Raw genomic sequence first — 18,932 nt, 5'->3', positions numbered from 1 at the left:
GTTTGAAGATTCACAATTTGCTTTTGTTTGTTGTGATGGATTGCTGCAGTCAAATTAAAGTAAAATTTTTAAGCTGATAGGGTTGTTGCCGGGTCGGGAGGTGGGGTCCGTACAAGTAAATGGAGAGGAGGGTGTTTCATTAACCTTTGTGTTGAAGAAGGCTCTCCCCTAAATTATTGCTATAATCCTTCATGAAGTTTGTTAAAAATGATTTATTAACTATAGACAAGGTTGTTGCTAAGAAAATTGGTTTCTTTCAAATTATAATGTTCTGTTTTATTGGCAATGAGTTAACAGCACTTCCAGTTAACTTTATGGGGTTGTTGCCCTCTTTGATTCCCAGCCGTTTCTTTCTTTCTTTCTTTTTTGAGGAAGATTAGCCCTGAGCTAACATCTGTGCCCATCTTCCTCTACTTTATACGTGGGACGCCTGCCACAGCATGGCTTGCCAAGCAGTGCTTAGGTCCGCACCTGGGATCTGAACTGGTGAACCCCGGACCGCCAAAGCGGAACGTGTGAACTTAACCGCTCTGCCACCGGGCGGCCCTGATTCCCAGCCATTTCTAACATCCATTTTCTGGCTGCTGGTAATGGGAATATTTAATGTAACTTTCCGTTACGTATTGAACTGTCTCCTGAACAGTTTTTTCTTTTCGGTTTCTTTGAATTGATGATCTCCTGAATAAGAAGCCTCTCTGGTCCTCCACTCAGGCAGTGGTCATCTCTTACGGCTAGACTTAAAAGCCTAGGTGACTGAAATGAAATGTGCTTTGGATTGGGGTTTTAGTGAGGGGTGTATGAGTTTCCATTCTGCGTTTAACCTCAATTGAGGTGGCCGTGTAGTCTGTAATGACATACGTGTGTCTCATTAATCATGAAAAGGTGTTGGAAATGTGTCTTTTCTAGGGGTGAAGTGAGCAGATAACGCTTCTTAAATTGTTACGATATTAGCTCCCCTCTCATGAGCTAACTCATGAGAGTTATGATCTAACTGGATCTTGTCTGATTCTCGCACACTTTTTCTTTTTTGGAGTCCATGCTTTCTATAGATTAAAATTAACTGAGGCATGAATTTTCTACTCTTGCAGATTCCACCCTGACACAAATAGGGCCATTGTGTGCTGATGCCATTATGATTTTGTACAAAATGCTAGGCAGTCCTTTCCCTGTCAGAAAGATGATTTATATGTAATAAGTTTGGTTATGCGTGGAAGCTTATGTTGCACAATTTGAACCAACTTGCTCAGTGGGACTCCATGACCCTTTACCTAGATGACGGTCAAACATGGTTAGGTAAATGTTTCCTTTTGGTTTGTAGTAGAATGAACCTTTAGTTTGAGTACTGCTAGGTACTAATTTCCTTGTTAACCAAGAATTTATCATTTAAGCACTAAACTTAAAAAGGAATAGTAAAAAAAGACCAAATTTTTTTGGGATGAGGTTCTTTCTAAGTTTGCTACATTTTTTTTCTTAAATAGTATGTTTTGAACATGATTTATTAATGTTATTTTATAATATCAGTTACCATGTACCCTAAGAAAAAGATGTTTAACCGCCGTCTTTGGTATGGCATGTCATAGATTATAAGCATTTCACGTACATTACCAGGTAACCCACCCAGGAATCACACGATTATTGTTTTATTAACATATTAAATTGGTGGTGGTAACCTTATTTAGTAAATTAAAAGGTTGAAGCCAAGAGGTGTAACTTGCTCAGGGTTATTTAGCTGAGTGCCAGAGTTGGGACCCAAACTTGGATCCCTTTTCAAGAATTTTCTGCACCCTAGCCAAACAGCTATTTGCTAGCTGGTTTGCCCTTATCCTGTGTCAGCATTTTGCAGCCAAGAGGTCTTTTATGTTCTTTTGTGTCTCCTTTAGTTGTGAGATGATGTGTATTATAAATGATTTGTTACTACTAATTAAAATACCACTGTGAATTATTTATTTAAATTTGTGTTGGGTTTAAGGTTGTTCCTATACAATTGTGAATTCCGCCAGGATGAGGGCTACATCTTATTTGTGCACTGTTCTCTTCCCGGTGTCTAGAATAGTGCCTGCAAATAGTAGGTGTTCAATAATTATTTGTTCCGTGAATAAAGCAATGAATTTAATTCACCCTCTTGCATTCTAGTATGCTTTCTTGAGTGGGAAAGAAAGGGAATTGGGCTTACCAGTCTTTCTTCTCTGCCACTGCTTGCAGTAAGTAAGTGCTATATAAATATACTGGTAATAAACATAATGGCTTTGGATTATCATTTGAAAATGGTTGGGGGATTTAAAAAATGTTTGCTCACGGAGGTGTGAATGTGTATATGAATCTCAGCTATTATTTATTTGTGTTGTGTCAAGATGTTTGAAGCCTAGTGGTTGCAGACTGCTGTATTTCTCCCGCCTTCCTTTTTTCTTTGCTGTTAAGTTGTTGGCAGTTGTTTCTTACTCTTGTCATTATGTCTGACACTGGCAGTTCCCTTTTTCCATTCTAATGTTTTAATTTCTGGTTTGGGCTAGAAAACTAGATACCAAACCTGCCATTGTTGGTCAGCATAGGTGGGCTTGAATTGAGGGAAGTTCCATTGAAAAGGCATGGGCTCTATTAGGTGGTCTTAGACATCTGTTTGGGCTGCTCAGAGGCCTTTTTCAGTTCTCATTCATGCTAGTCTCTTGAATGGGTAAGATTATGGAACAACAGGGTTCTAGATTGGAAAGTTGTTAGTATAGTTTCCTGTTTACAGAAAGAAGAGCTTGAGTTGTTAAAACACTGTAGGACAAATTAGAGCTCATGATTTTATATCTGAAATCATCTGGACAGTGAACAGCTACTTTTTATTGTCTGTTAAGGCACAGTAGCAGTGAGCAATTGAAATGAGCAAAATTAGTTTATGTTGTAAAAATTCAAAAAGCATCTCAAGGTAAGAAATTCTATTTGTTACTGACTACTACCATTTAAAAAGAAGGGAACCTCTAGATAAATCTGACCCAAGGGTTTGAAACTTAAATTCTTATGTCACCTAAAATCCAATTCTAAAGAATGATTATGATTTGGACTTACTAGAGGTAATGTGTTTTTTCATATTTGCAATTTAATGGAGGAATATTTATGTACAAAGTGGTGCCTTTTTGTAAATTTTCCCGTGTAGTTGCATTTGCATCATCAAACATATGGTCAGGACATCTATGAATAAAATACTTAGCCAGTAGTTAAAGGGCAAGGGAACCCCATAAGTTTAAAAGTTAGGCTTGTGTGATTGTCCAGTTTCTTTTTTAAAAATTAATTCTGAGGTGTTCACAGCTCCCTTATCAGGAAGTAATTGAGACTGAAAAAGGGAATTTCTGCTGGTTCTTATCTTTGTGTCTCTGCGAAGCACTCTCTACCCAGTTCCCAGGCAGTCTTGTCTTTTGTAGACTCTAGTGTGTTGCTTCAAGCCATGACATCATCCTTTTAGAAACTTGCCTACTTGTAAATTTTAGGTTTCCCTAAAACTTCAGCATTATATATCTTCATTTTCAGAAAAAAATTTGCTTTAGTGAATTATTACTGTTTCTTATTTTCCAGGAGTTTCCTAACCACATAACCTCTCAGAACTGAACCAAAACAACATTGTTCGTGGAGCACCTCTTTTTAAGGTACACGTAATTTGGCTCTGTAATTTCAGGCCTGTTCATAATCTGTAATATTTTTGCACTCTTCAGTGACTTGTGTGGAAAATGACTTTTACTTCTGGGTGTACTATTAGAGAAACAGAAGAAATTTTATGCAGTTTGAATTTCCTTTTACACTTGAGATTTAATTAGAAAGTAAATGCAGGGAAAGTTGTTGGCAAGACTGTAAAACCCTCTAGCCAGCACTGCCATATACTTTAAACGTAGACAGGAAAATTGACCACCGAAGTTGTCATTAAACGTAACTCCCTCAATAAGTCTCTTGATCATAGAAACTTTTGTAGTTTGCCTTTGACTTTTCGGATTATGTTAAATCTGGTTTTCAAACTTGTGGAAATAATCCAGCGTTGTTGTCTCCTGTGAGATTAGGTTATGAATCAAGTTCTGTTCACCACTGGCCGCTTATGATCTAGACCAAAAAAGTTTTCTGCGAGTGTTCAGGATTTTACAGACTTTTGTCAGGGCACTGCAGAGTCCACTACGCAAACTAGCAACGCTTTGTGTTTTTTAGCACTTCCCCTCCAGGAGCTGAAAGCACATTGTCATGCCATGTCTCTGGGGGTGGTAATCAGTGGACAAGTTAACCCAACTTTCTTTGGGGATGAGGAAATTGAAGCACAAGGAAATTATAGAAGTTGCACAAAGTTTAGTGAATGGATTTACGCTCATCACGCTGACTCATCACGCTGAATTTGTAAAATGCTTTGTTTGTCAAAGAACTGAATAACTGTTACCGTGCCTCAGGATTCCTTCAGTGGTTTAGCTCTCACATTGCTACAACTGAAGCTTTGTCAAATATCCTGTTACAAAGTGCTTTGGAGAAACTGAGGTACCCGACAGTGGATTGCCAAGAGTTGGACATGTAATTGCTCTCTGAGTTGGAATAGAACTGAAAGCCACCACTCAGAAGTTTGATCAGTTTTAACATCGTTGGTTGCTACTTAGCAGCGAGGCTGGTTTCTTAGAAACTGGGTCTTGGCACTGATCTGTTTTGCATGAAGATGATGGTAAGTGCGGTTGTGTTTCTGGGTAGATGCCACATGGTTACAGACTACAAATTCCCTTTTCTGAAAGGAAAAGCCAGTTAACTGTTATGTTGAACCGAGCCCTTTCTTACTCAAGAATATGTCAGTGCTACTCTTAAAAATAGGCAGCAAATCATGCACAGATATTCATTTTGATTGGTTTAAAACATTTTTATATGTTTTTATAAGTTTAGATTTTAAAAACACTTTCATATTTACAAAAATGGTAAGTATTCGAATTTATTTTTAAGAATTTCTTCTAGGGAAGGGCTAAGCTTTCAAAGCTGGAAAAGAAAATAAGGTTTGCAGTTTGTTAGGCTGCAGGGCTAAATTTTTTTTTCACTTTAGTACAGACTATTGTGTGATGGTTTTTCTAGGATGAACAATTAATAATTAATTCTTTTTTAGGAAATGTTTCTTTAAATGGACCACCCAATGGTTCCATTTGAGTGGAAAGAAAATCCTCCGTTGCCTCTTTGGCATTGGGCCAGGTGCGAGACGGGGCCGCAGTCAGTCACTTGTATCCGATGCAAAGGTCTCGAGCAGCCTGGGCTGTTTCCAGGCATTATTGTTGGCCGCTTTTATTGTCTTGTGAGTGATTGTGCCTCCTCAGGGCTACTTCTCCTGCGTCTTTCTCTTGAGTACCAAGTACACAGTGGTCTTTTTTTTTTTTTTTTCCTTTTGAGTAGGTTTGTCATACTTCTTTTAAAGTATCTTTTCTTACTGTGTGATTTGATATATCGGCCTGCTATTGGACATTATTTGCTTGACATTGACTTTGTCTTTTTGGAAATGGTTATGTAGGATGATAATGATTGCTGTGTTTCTCTATGTGTGGCTGTCTTGCCTATAGGTGTTTGGATGTTTAGAGTCAATGAATCGCTGTTTCCTGGGGGCAGAGGATGGCAGGTGCTGGTTGGGGGTGAAGGTGGGGAGATATGGTGGGTGGGTGGGGTAAGTTTACTTGCAGAAAACATGTAATCACATTGCAACTAGAAAAGTGTGTCAAAAAAGGATCTTGGAAATAACTGTTGGATGTGAGGGAATGATATGGGTATTTTAGGTGTGTATTTCCAGGGTATTGTAGGGAAAGTGGTTTATTCCTTAGCTTTTTGTAGTTGTTGACAAATGTCTCTGAGAGTGGAGCCTTTCAAAAACTAAAGAGAGGGGCCAGCCCTGTGGCTGAGTGGTTAAGTTCGTGCACTCCGCTTCGGTGGCCCAGGGTTTCGGAGGTTCGAATCCCGGGCGCAGACGTAGAACTGCTTGTCAGGCCACGCTGAGGTGGCGTCCCACATGCCACAACTAGAAGGACCCACAACTAAAAATACACAACTATATCCTGGGGGACTTTGGGAGAAAAAGAAAAAAAAATTAAAAAAAAAACACCAAACCAGAACAGATAAATAGATTTAGTTAATTAAAGATCTCTTCTTGTGTCTTTGAGGAAAAGTTTAACAAATAGGTTCTTTCTAGCACTTAAGAATGTACAGTCTGCCAAATAAGGGTTCACATGTTGTAGATGCTTAAAACATTTTTGTTGGATATTGAATGAATATATCCTAAAATTGCTATTGATACTGCCAGTGCTTTCTCAGGGCAAGGAGCTAGAGTACTCCTGTGTACCTCTGCCCGCACTACACAAGATTTAATGAAGGACTTTGAAGTGGGGATATTTAGTGAAATGTTTGTGGCTATCTTAAAGCTTGTCCAGAATTGGGATGACTGCTTTCTTTTGTTTGTATGTTTCTTTTCTTTCTTTCTTTCTTTTTTTTTTTTTAAAAAATCTTGTTTGGAAACATCACTTATTACAAAAGGAAATTTTTTTTTTTTTTAAGATTGGCACCTGAGCTAGCAACTGTTGCCAGTCTTTTTTTTTTTTTCCTGCTTTATCTCCCCAGATCCCCCCGGTACATAATTGTATATCTTAGTTGCAAGAAATGATGTGTTGATTACACAAAAGTATAGATACTTCATTATAAGTCATGTATTAATCCAGTTAAAAAATTGAATATTAACAGTGATGTTTTTCCATAACTGCTGAAGTAGTTATTTCATACTACAACAATTTAACAGTCTGTGGCTGAAAGTGAATAAGGCTAAGCACTATTGCACATCGTTCTGTAACCTATTTCTAGAAGAATCTGCCTTCTTGTGCTTAAATACATCACTCAGACTGCGCGCTCAGTGTGGCCTAGGTGGATTTGCCGCTGAGTGAGCAATATGCACTTTGCGCCTGATTGCTTTTTAGCACATCGTGTATGATTTTAAAAAATGCTGTTGTAGACTTGATGTGTCCATGTTCCCCTTCCCCACAACCTGTTAAAGAGTACTTGACACTTGTAAAATGGAAGCTGCCAGCCAAGGAGAGTATTTTTACGAGAAAATTTTTGTGTCACCAAGCCAAAGTTAGACCCTGGAGGGACTTGAAATTAGGAATCTTTTAAAAAGAGGTACCCATGACTCTATCCTATCACCCCTCTTAGTGTTAGAGTGCTTATATACGCTCCATAAAGTTAGGATTTGAGAATAGGATGATCCTGTTTTCCTGAGTTGGTGTCTAAAGCTCTTCCAACAGGAGAAGCCCAGGAGATGAAAGGCCTGCCTCTGTGCTGGAGGCAGGGAAATGGCAGCATGGCACAGGCTTAGCAGAGGTGTTTCCAGCACTGGGGACACTGAAGAGTCTTTGTGTTTCAAACTTTTCAGCCTAATTTTACTGTGTAATATTGTTCTTCTGTAAGATGATTCTAACAAAGCATTTTAATCTCTCTTGAATCCCTAATTTATTTGGTGGATAACAATTCTTTAAAACAGGTTTAAAGGAAAAGACAAGTTTTGATGTAAGGATTTAATCTTCAGGACAGAGTACTGTTGAGCAACAGGTTCTAAATTCATACAGAAATAATCATCTCCAAAATTCCATGATTCCCTGAAAGTGGCTATGAACTATATAAATGGCAGTAGTGAAAAGCTTTGTTCTATGAATTATGTGGGTAAAGAATTTATTTTCCCCCATTCATAACTTTGATAGCTGCATGACTTCTCATTAAGAGAGGAGCGTCTGTTTGGGCAAAATATTAGCATCAACTTTTTAGAGCCTTTTGAGATGAAAAGGGGATTTTCTTTTCCTGTTTAAGAATGTAAGTTACTTATTACATTATAAGATTTTATTTTGTGGGTTAGTGTATGTGTACTTGAAACAGCATCCTTGGCCCCTCTGCCCACTAGATACCAGTAGGTCCTCCCATCCTCCAGTTGTGACAACCAGATGATGTCTGCAGACATTGTCAGATGTCCTTGGGGAACAAAATTACCCCCTCTTTAGAATCACTGCTTTAGATTCTCTTTTCAGGCTTAAAGACACATAGAAGTGTTGAATTAGCAAATAACTAAAACTTTTTAGCAAATGAGTACTATTTGTTGAATTTTAGTATTGTTCATGTTGGAAATTAATGATTTGCAAAGTAGACAATCTTATTAGGAGAGTTTAAAAAATTTTTATTTGCAGTTTTGAACTGCTTGTTTCAACCAATTTTTATAAAGACATAACTCCTCCAGGTGAACTTCAGGCCAACATTTTTGAGACAATCGTAAGTAAAAGCCTGTTTGTTCTCTTTCTCAACTTCTAGAAAACCTATGTATTTATGTCTGTGACTGCAACTGCTGGCAGTAGGCCTGTTATAGACAGCATTAGACAAAAAGGATCCCTTTGGGCCCCACCTTTTCTAAATTTAGTTCATTCAGTCTCAGATTCTCAGAGCCACCCAGAGCAGAGTTGGGTTGTTTCTTCCGGGATACGGGTAGACTACGGAGCAAACACTTTGCTTTTGGCTTATTTTTTGACTGTGACCTGTGGTTGGTGTTGTGAAGTTGTGAGTACGCTTCTTACGATTTTTTTTTTTTTGATAGAAAAGTGCCTTCCAGACAGAGTTTATAAAGAGAGGGAGGAAGAAGAAGTGAATAGAGGAGGATAGGGAAGATTGAGAGAGAAATATTTTTATTTTGGCAGCTGAAGGAAATAAAAACAGAGAAACAAGGTCATAGCTGACTTCTAAACGGTTCTGGACTTGTTTCTTGACACTGGCAGCTTGTCTGCTAAGACCATTATCCAGATCTTCAGTGGATCTCCTCTCTTATTTTGTTTTGATTTCAAAAGCGAACAAGAAACAACTGCAATATTGGGAAATTTTGTTGAATAAGGTAATGTTTATGCCTCTGCTATCCAAGTTATACTTCAGCTGAGGATGTTGTTGTTGTTTTGAGTTTTACAGTGCTTTTTGCTCTTGGCAAGAGAGAATGTGCCAGGACTCCTCAAGTAACTTAATTGCTCCGGTCATTTATCTCTTTCCAGAGGTCCAGCTTTAATTAAAAATCATTCTGAGCCTTTTAAAAAAATTAAAGTAGCGAACAATTAGTCTGTAAGAGAACTTCCAATTTGTTAGTTTGCTGGTTCCTGCTTTGGCTGGCTTTTTCTGCTCTTTGTTGCCACTGGTTATTTTGAAGTACTTTGGACTTGCTTAAACATTTTCAGCTTTTGAAGGATGGCCTTGAAAATGAGCACAACTGCTCTTATTTTGACTCATGAAAAATTTAAATGTATTTAGAAATAAAACCTTTGGAACTCAGAAGATGAAGTAAACAATCTCCTCTACTCAGGCTCCGCCCACCCACACCAGTAAGATTGCCGATCTGAAATCTGTTCCTCTCTTCATCTCTACTTTTGCTTTTAACAGTACAAACACTATAGAATGTTCTTTGCTGTTCAAATAATTCTCAGGATTGTGCGCACTGATATGGGTGCAACCGTTTTCTTGTTTGGGGTCTGTAAATGAGACCATCTCAAACAAACCTCTTAGGAAAACAAATAGATCTTTTATCATCATAAGGAAAAAGAAACAGCAGAAGAAATTCCCCTTTCTTCAGTCACCTTCAAGGAAACTCTAAGGTGCCAATCTGGTACATGGCCCTTAATGTGGAAGCAGTATTTACAGTCACCTGTTAATGGTTTTATGAACCTGGGTTGCTTTCAGCTTCTTATAATTTTGAAACCAGAAACCTTTATCATATCCCGTATAGTATGGAAAACCTCTCCATATTTTTAAATTTGCATTTTTGAATATAAGCTGTAGTTTATAATTCTCAATATTCAGCAATAAATATCATACCCTACTGATTCTCATTTGTAAAATGAGCATGTGGGTTTTCTAAGTCATTTAAAAACACTGAAAAAGTCACAAGGCCAGGAACCTTACTGTATGCCAAGGAGAAACACATTTCTAATACATCAACATAGCTACATGCTAAATGGGGCTATTTTCATACTTGAGTAGGTGACACCAATTTTGACTGAATATTGGCAATTACATATCTCCTCTATAATTTACCTTTTTATTTTCTTTCCCTTACAACTTTTAGGTAGAACTTTAGACTTCATAGCACTGAATTAACCTGCACTGAAAGCTGTTTACCTGCAGTTGTTCACTTTTGTTGAAAGTGACCATGTCTCAAGTTCAAGTTCAAGTTCAGAACCCATCTGCCGCTCTCTCAGGGAGCCAAATACTGAACAAGAACCAGTCTCTTCTCTCACAGCCTTTGATGAGTATTCCTTCTACTACTAGCTCTCTGCCCTCTGAAAATGCAGGTAGACCTATTCAAAACTCTGCTTTACCCTCTGCATCTATTACATCCACCAGTGCAGCTGCAGGTAAGCGTACAAATCCAAGTGTCTTCTGTTTAAAATGTTTTCCTAGCCTGTTTTCGGATCTGATAAGAGACTGCAGATGTAGGGAGCTCTCACATTTACCTTCAAGAAACAGAAGAAAGTATTACTGCTCACACTTCTTTATCCCAGATACGCAACACTTGGTTGTGCTTTGGGTTGATGGCGGCCTGAGTTGACTGACCGTTTCAAAGTGTAAGAAAGAGAATTGAGGGGGCTGGCCAGGTGGCATAGTGGTTTAGTTTGTGCACTCTGCTTTGGCAGCCTGGGGTTCACGGGTTCAGATCCCGGGCATGGACCTCACACCACTTGTCAGGCCACACTGTGGCAGCATCCCACATAACATAGAGGAAGATTGGCACAGATGTTAGCTCAGAGACAATCTTCCTCAAGCAAAAAAAGAAGATTGGCAACAGATGTTAGCTCAGGGCCACTCTTCCTCACAAAAAAGAAAGAAAGAAAGAGAATTGAAAACTAAACTATAAAGCCTAGTCTACTATAGAGTGGTGGCTGGCAGAAAAAAATTCAACAATACCACTTTGCATATTCATTGTTATATGGAAAAATTCTACTTGTAAAATTATTTCCCAGTACTGACAAAGAACTCTTGTATGTGTAAGCCCCCTTTCTATACGTCAATAAGATTTTATCCCAAGCAGGGGGCAGCCAGATTTACTGGAAAGCAGAAGAGTGCATTGGCATTTGTTAATTTTTATTTTGAACAAGTAAGTTTAAGTTGAGATTCCAGAGATTTCAGAAATCATAGTGTGGACCAATTTGAAATTGAACAAAGAAGCAAAGATTTTTTAGAACGGACATAAGTTTAGAAGCATTCAAATATGATTATTAGGAAAATAAAAGTGAATTAGATGTGCTCATTGATTAGAAAAGACTTGAAACACCTGAAAAAAAAATTAAAAACAATATTCTTCTCCCCAGCCCCCGCCCAAAGTGGCAAAACCAATTTAAGGGAGGTGTCAGCATGTGTGTCTCCATACCAGAGTCACTTTATAACAAATTCTTTTCAACCCCTTATGCCTGACAATTTCCCTTGCATTTCCTCCTCCATCCTCTCATTTCCTTTACTTTGTAAATCTGTTCTTAGAGTGTAAGCTCGTCCTGCTCTCAGCTGCATGGCATCCATCACTCCACCTCTAGACTTCCTTGGACTGGCTCACCAGCCAGCTTCCTTGACTTGTGCTTGTCACAGTACCCAGAGATTCAGTGTTCCCCACATTTGCCATTTGAGACTGTCTTAAAAGGAAATGGCACAGACTATTTCAGTCCTCTGGGATTTATTGCTTTTTCTTCTAATGTGTTCTTGTAGCCACATCCTACTGACTTTGTAAAACTCCCGCCCACCTAGGCCATTTTATTTTACTTATATAATTGTCAGAAATAGATCATAGTTAAGGTCTGAGGATAGCAGCCTCTGAAGATAAGACTGAGGGACACCCCAGGAATGAGATGTTAACTGTGTGGAAAACAACAGTCATTGTTTGAGAACTGGTATTGACATGTTGAGTTTTGTGAAATAACGGGCAGGGTACAGTGACAGCTGTTGCGGTGCCCAGCGTGTCTCTGCTCAGTAGAGCTCCTTGTGATTCCCTTGGCTGGCTATGGTAGCAGTGCTTCATCTGATGGCAGCTCTTGCTTGCCTGTCTTAGTTTAGTTGTTCCCCTGACTTTATTTTCTCTCTTTTGAAGACACACCCTCTCCTAGGTTACCTGGCTTCACCTGGTTCAGAAACGATCCCAGCTGTGTGTTCAGGCTTGCGCCCCCAGTGTGGTTTGCCGTTTTGCGTCACTGCTGCTCTGCATCCTTAGACCTTCAGTGTGATTGCCCTCTTTTTTCGTATCCCTGGGAGAGCAGCAGTCTTATATACTGCTAGTTGACTTCAATGCTCTTACGTTATTTTTCAGTTCCTTCTAACATGGCACACCCCAAAGAGAAAACCCCAATGTGTCTTGTGAATGAGTTAGCCCGTTTCAACAAGATTCAGCCTGAGTATAAGCTTTTGCGTGAGCAAGGTCCAGCTCACTGTAAGGTAAATATTGTCCTTACTGCTTGTGCGTTTATAACCCACCAGGAATGTTTTCTTTTTATACTGTTGCAAGTGGTGCTATAATTCAAAATACGTATTTTCAAACTGCTGAGGTTGTCATAAAGAGTTGCAAAAGTATAGATTTTTGGCGAGTTGCTTTTTTCCTCCTTGCAGAATGGGTAAAAAAAAAGATATGCTTCTTTTTGGGATACTTGGCTTTTAAAACTCCATTTAGTGTGTGTTTGTTTAGGACTCTGGATACAGGCAGTTCTCAAGCACTTGTGAATGATTTCCTGTGAATTTTCCAGGCTCTGGGCCTCCTGGCTGCAGCCTGCCTCTGGCTCCTTTCCTGCTTGTTTGCACGTGTCCCTTAGACTGGGCAGGGAGAGGAGGTGAACGGGGAATCAGTTTTGCTACTTGTTGGCAATCCAGGTAAAAGGTTTGAAGATGAGGGGTAGAAATTAGTCTCAAAGTGAGTATTTTGGATTATCTCTGATTTCAGTTATTCTTGTCATTCCCCTTATCTTAAAGAATGAAAGACTGACTGTAATTTGAATTTGTGCTATTTGTTATTCAGGAATTCAGTCTTTTATGCTTGTTTGATATCTGTACTAATGTATATCTTGGAACTTAAATGTTTGCATATCTGGCTTTATCTTTTGTAGCTGTAATATGAGAGGACACAGTATGAGAGATAAGGAATTGGGCCTCCTATTTCTGATCTTAGCCTTGCAGTAAGATAATATAATTAAGGATGAGTTGTCTCTTTATGCCTCATTTTTCTTGACATGCCAACCTCAGTCAAGCCTTGAATGATACCAAGTTTCTCTTTTCATTTGATTAACAGTAACATCAGCTGGGGTCGTAAATAGGCGCCATAGGGTAGCATGGTTAGGTGAGTTGCCTTTGGAGTCAGACAGATCAGGGTTTGAATCCTAGCTTCTTACCAGCTGTGCGACCTTGGCCAAGTTACTATTTTTTTTGAACCTCAGTTTCCTCATCTGTAAAATGGGTATAATAATACCTACCAAATAGGTCTATTGTGAGAATTAGAGACTATGTGTTAAAGTGTGGAGCACAATGCCTGGCACTTAGTAAATGCTTGAGAAATGGTAGCTATTATTATTAAGCAATTATGTGTTTAAGAAAACCAGAAGTTTCCCACTCATATGAAGCTAATTTTAACATTATTCTAAAGCATAATTATATTTGAAATGTTTCTTTACTTTCGGAAGGCAATTAGTCATTTTCTATAACTGTTCTGTTTCTTCTACAGGATTTTTTTTTGCAGACCTTAACTTTGGGATTCCCTTTATTATAACTGTGTTTGGTATTTTTTAAAACATGTACTTTCTCACTTGAACTTTAGTGCTTTAGGTAATTTGGCTATATGTTCAATCTATAACCGCATTTTGCATTTTTTTTTTTTTTTACCTACAAGTTGTTCAAAAAGGAAAAGTTATTCCCTCCTAGATGACTGATAGACTATTTAAAAAGTCAGAGGTCTGGTGTACTTTTAATTCTATCAAAACCAAAATTCTAACCTTGCTACCAACCCTCCACGCAGAAGACAGCAGAGTGGTAACATGTCGGATGGAGAAGGTCCTGGAGAAAGGCAAGACTGTTCATGAAATTAACTCTTTTTTTGTTTTTTAGCATTTTCCCCTTCAGTATCTTTCCATGAAAGGATCACAGAAATGCCCCTGGATCGCACAGTGTTGCGGGCTTCTGCTTTTTGACTTCTCAGGCCAGCCAGGGTTTTGAGTTGACTATTGGTGCTTACATGAGTAACCTTGTAAACGGCAGCATAAATACAGGAGAATCCTAATGTTTCAAGGGGATGAAGCGTTCTTTCATTTTTCCCCTTTAGTGGAAGCTGTGCACTGAGGGAATCCTGAAGTTAAGACCTACAAGAAAAATCAGCTGTGAAGGGAAGTCACTCCCATCGCTTCAGGCACCTAGGTTAAATGACCTTGACATACTCAAACCAACATTTCTCATGTAAATTATTTATAAATAAACGAAGTGATATTCAGTGATACAGAAAATCAGAAAAATAAAAGCTACAAAGGTAGTGAGTCAGAATCACTTTGGGAGCTTATTAAAAATACCCATGGCTAGGATCTCCCCTCCTGCTTTTCCATCGAAATCCCTGGGCATGTATATTTTCCCAGGCTTCCCAGGTTATTCTTCAGATGCATACCAGAGTTAAAGAACTGTGCTATGATGGGTCATAGTTTTTTGACAAAGTAGTAATTCAATACTACTAGGATTAACATAACCTAATTTTAAGAATGGAGCGTGTGCTTGGGTTACCTTTATACTTAAAAAGGAGAAAATAGTCTTGCCATCGTTAGCATTTGTTGAGGACAAAATTAGCTGTTTTGGATGCCTCTTTAGAATTGAGTTCAGAAACGTTTTTAGATCTTTGCTTGGGTCTGATTTTCTTCTGAAAGTAGAGGCAGCGTCTGAATAGTGCAGTCTTAGGAAAATAAAAGGCAACATTTTAGAACCTGACATTCCCAGACTTGTTCAAGTTTTTGTCCTAATGGGGTTGTGTTTTCAGACAAGAGTCCAAAAACACTTTACAACATCAAAACAAATGTTGTCTTTAATTTGTATGAGATACTACTGTGTGTCTAAATTGAGTTTGCTAAATTTCTTCCATGAGAAGTAATTGAAGAATTTCTTTTTGGATGGCTTCTAAATAATCAGCATCTAATATTTTAACGTGTAAGAAAACATTTTTTAATCTCTGTACTTACCCCCATCTTTCAAAGCATAGTTTTTTCATGCAGTGTATACAATGCTAATCAATGATATATATCTCTTTTTGTGTTTATAAAAACAACAGAAAGGGGGATCTTTTTAATAACCTGGCCATTTAAATCATGATCATAAAAAATGTTCAAGGTCCGAGTGACATATTACAGTCAACATCAGGTTTCATGAATTGAGAGCTCACAATTTTCATTTGTAGGTGTTTACAGTACAGCTAACACTTGGAGATCAGCACTGGAAAGCTGAAGGAACTAGTATTAAAAAAGCCCAGCACACAGCTGCTGCCAAAGCTTTGGAAGGAACAAAATTTCCTAAACCTATAGTCCGCCCTTTTCGTAGCGAAGGAAGGAATCCAGGTATTATGCGTGGGCCAAGACAGGTTCCTTTCAAAAGTGTGTCTAGAGGTACCCTTTGAGTATATGTATATGAATTATTTCTTAACTAACTTGTTGGTTTTCAAAGCACAGATTCTGCACTACCAGTGGCAAAAGCTTACCTTTTCATAGTCCTTAACCTTATTCTAAAGCAGTGGTACCCAATCTACGGTCCTGGACTCCTGACTGATCTGGAGAAGTGGTCATGGGAGATGGGGCGTGTCACCAAACGATTTCTAAGATTTCAGGAAAGCTTAATGATAATACGTTTTTTTTTCCTTGATAAGATTATATACAGATTGCCAAGAATGTAGGCTTTAGCTAGAATCACTTCAACTCGGTATGGTGATACTGATTATAATGTGTTGATCAGAAAGCTGATTGTCAGAGTGTCCCCTGATCGTTAAAAAGAATGAGAAGATAACTTAAATACAAATCAGTAGATAATATCTCTTCAAACAAGGGACCCATGCTGGGACAACACTAATAAAGCCGAGTGTCTGCTGAAAGCTTGGGAACCACTGACCTGGCAGCTGAGAGGAGGACTGGCTGTTGTAGCAGTTACCCCTCAAGTACCTGAAGTCACCCCAGGCCTTCTGTGTGCAGGAATGAATCCGGGAAGATCTTGGTTACACCTTTCTTGTGCTTTTGATTTCTTTGTGGTATTCTTTCTTCAAATTCATTCTCTACTGCAGATAAATTTTATGAATCAGCTGCTTTTAAAATAATTCATGGGCTGGCCCGGTGGCGCAGCAGTTAAGTTCACATGTTCTGCTTCTCGGTGGCTCGGGGTTTGCCGTTTCGGATCCTGGGTGCGGACATGGCACCGCTTGGCAAGCCACACTGTGGGAGGCGTCCCACATAGAAAGTAGAGGAAGATGGGCACGGATGTTAGCTCAGGGCCAGTCTTCCTCAGCAAAGGAGGAGGATTGGCAGCAGTTAGCTCAGGGCTAATCTACCTCCAAAAAATAAATAAAATAAAAATAAAATAAAATGATGCAGGTTAGGGGCCGCCCCATGGCCGAGTTGTTAAAGTTCAGCGCACTCTGCTTTGGTGGCTCAGGTTCGCAGGTTTGGATCCCCAGGCACGGACCTACTCCACTCATCAGCTACGTTATAGAGGCATCTGGCATAAAAAATAGAGGAAGATTGGCACAGATGTTAATTCAGGGCTAATCTTCCTTAAGCAAAAAAAAAAAAAAAAAAGAGGCAGACTGGCAAAGGATGTTAGCTCAGTTTGAATCTTCCTCACCAAAAAGAAATTCAGGTTATACTTAAAATGCAGCTATATGAATTATGTAAAAAATGTAATTCTGATGTTAGGAAGAGAGGTTGGTTACTTATGTGACCCTCTGATTTTGCAAACCCAAAGATGCTCTTATAAGTTTGATTCATGCACTAAATTTAGTCAAACCAGTTATAGTACAGAATCAAGGCATTTTTATTTTCCCCTACATACATCCTACAAAGGCGTTTTAAAGTGGGTTTTTGTGTGCACTTAAATTGAACTTTGCCATTGCTAGTGTTGTTCTGTGTTTGCTATGAAAGCGTTGTTTTTAAATGTGATTGTACTCTGACACTAATCTTTCAGGGCTGGTTTGCTTTTTAAATGATTTTTAAAGGTTTATGAATTGGATGAACTGAGGGGAAAAAATTGGAAAATGTATGTATTTTCTAAAGTTGATAATTCTGAGATAAACTGAGATATACTTGCTCCTGTTGTATATGGAAACAGAACTCATTCTCCTAACAAATATTACCACAGGTCAAATCCCACTGTAAACATCGAGAATGGAAATATCTAAATATTTTGTAGGTTTCGTCTGACTTCTCCACACAGCACCTACTTGCCGCCTCCTCAGTGGCTCTGCCCCTGTCCCTGGAGCCCACAGCCTGGTGGAGTTCTTGAGGGCCTTTGTGTTCTTTGAACTCCTCTGGGGCAAGAATGGTGGCCCTCAAGCTTAGCACAGTGCTTTGCATCCAGTTAGTACTTAATAAATGCATTGTTCTATGAAGTAGTGTTTACAAACATACTTCTAAGTATAAGCCAATAACCCAGCAAGTCAGTACAACCAAAGTTGTATTGGTTAAGTATTCCCAAACAGTAAAACAATTTAGACAGTCACATGGTGTTTTTAATCATGGAACTTGATATGTGTTGGAACTTGTTTCTGACAACTGGGATGTATAGCTTTCACTGATAACTTCTTGTGTGAAGTTCTTGTCGCCTCTAATAGCCCTTACAATATATTTTGTGCTGTTGTCTGCATATTAATATCTCGAAATCATAGCAGATTCTTGGATTTCCTAACCTGATGCCTAGCAGTGAGGTACTTAGACCCTTTCGTGAAACGCGTCATGAATCAATGAGTAGAAAGCATGCTATTCTTTTTGATTTTAGTGACCGTGATTCTCATGTCAGAAAAAAACAATTCTTTGTGTTGATTTTGTGTTGCAGAAAGCATAACCCCTACTGTAGAGCTAAATGCACTGTGCATGAAACTTGGAAAAAAACCAATGTATAAGCCTGTTGACCCTTACTCTCGGATGCAGTCCACCTATAACTACAACATGAGAGGAGGTGCTTATCCCCCAAGGTATGTATGTGTGTGTTTTATTTTTTGTTTTTTGAGGAAGATTAACCCTGAGCTAACTACTGCCAGTCCTCCTCTTTTTGCTGAGGAAGCCTGGCCCTGAGCTAGCATCCGTGCCCATCTTCCTCTACTTTATATGTGGGATGCCTACCACAGTGTGGCTTGCCATGAGGTGCCATGTCCGCACCTGGGATCCAAACCAGTGAACCCTGGGCCGCTGAGAAGCGGAACGTGCGCACTTAACTGCTGCGCCACTGGGCCGGCCCCTGTGTGTGTGTGTCTTTTAAATACAGGTGAAAATATATCTGATCTTGTACGTGGAATAATAAAATCTGTAGATAGTGCAGCGTGAAGTGATTTGGTCTTTGGGCGTGCCAGATGTTGGTTTCAGTCTGAATTGTCTTTGGAACTGTGATTAACGCCCTTTTAACTCCTGTTGTTGGAAAGGGCCTGAGCATATTCCTCACTAGCAGTGTGGCTCCTGTCCCCACGCAGTCTGGCTAAAGATCGCCCCTGTGACTGCTTTGAGTGATACTTGAGCATGATTCCTGCAGCACCATGGATTCTCAGCATTCTGAGATTGCCTGATTATTGTTATTGGGTACTTTCTGACTTTTGAACTTAAAGGGCTTTGTAAGTAGCCTTGATACACAGGTGCAGTAAAATATTAATTGAAACCTGAAACTGCTGTGTGTTAAAAACCTCCTGCTTGGGGCTGGCCCCGAGGCCGAGTGGT

At 39.1% G+C, this 18,932-nt stretch overlaps 1 protein-coding gene across 33 annotated transcripts in view; it reads left to right on the top strand.

The window, feature by feature from the left end:
* The window catches only part of STAU1 (staufen double-stranded RNA binding protein 1), a 54,708-nt gene that overhangs the window by 5,897 nt on the left and 29,879 nt on the right, over positions 1–18,932 (top strand). For 6 of the 33 annotated variants that reach the window (XM_070486084.1, XM_070486082.1, XM_070486079.1 and 3 more), the window contains exons 2-6: positions 3,556–3,626; positions 10,100–10,388; positions 12,326–12,450; positions 15,428–15,632; positions 18,061–18,199. In XM_070486084.1, the coding sequence (XP_070342185.1) occupies positions 10,184–10,388; positions 12,326–12,450; positions 15,428–15,632; positions 18,061–18,199 (674 nt within the window). In that variant the 5' untranslated portion in view covers positions 3,556–3,626; positions 10,100–10,183. Of the gene's footprint in view, positions 1–3,555; positions 3,627–8,525; positions 8,885–9,215; positions 9,360–10,099; positions 10,389–12,325; positions 12,451–15,427; positions 15,633–18,060; positions 18,200–18,932 lie in introns of those variants that run through there. The other 27 variants (XM_070486098.1, XM_044747986.2, XM_070486099.1 and 24 more) reach the window with 19 other exon arrangements.

Source organism: Equus asinus, chromosome 15 (assembly GCF_041296235.1).
Source record: "Equus asinus isolate D_3611 breed Donkey chromosome 15, EquAss-T2T_v2, whole genome shotgun sequence".
NCBI lineage: Eukaryota > Metazoa > Chordata > Mammalia > Perissodactyla > Equidae > Equus > Equus asinus.
The sequence above is the reverse complement of the archived record's forward strand: the minus strand, read 5'-3'. Positions and strand labels throughout refer to the sequence as shown.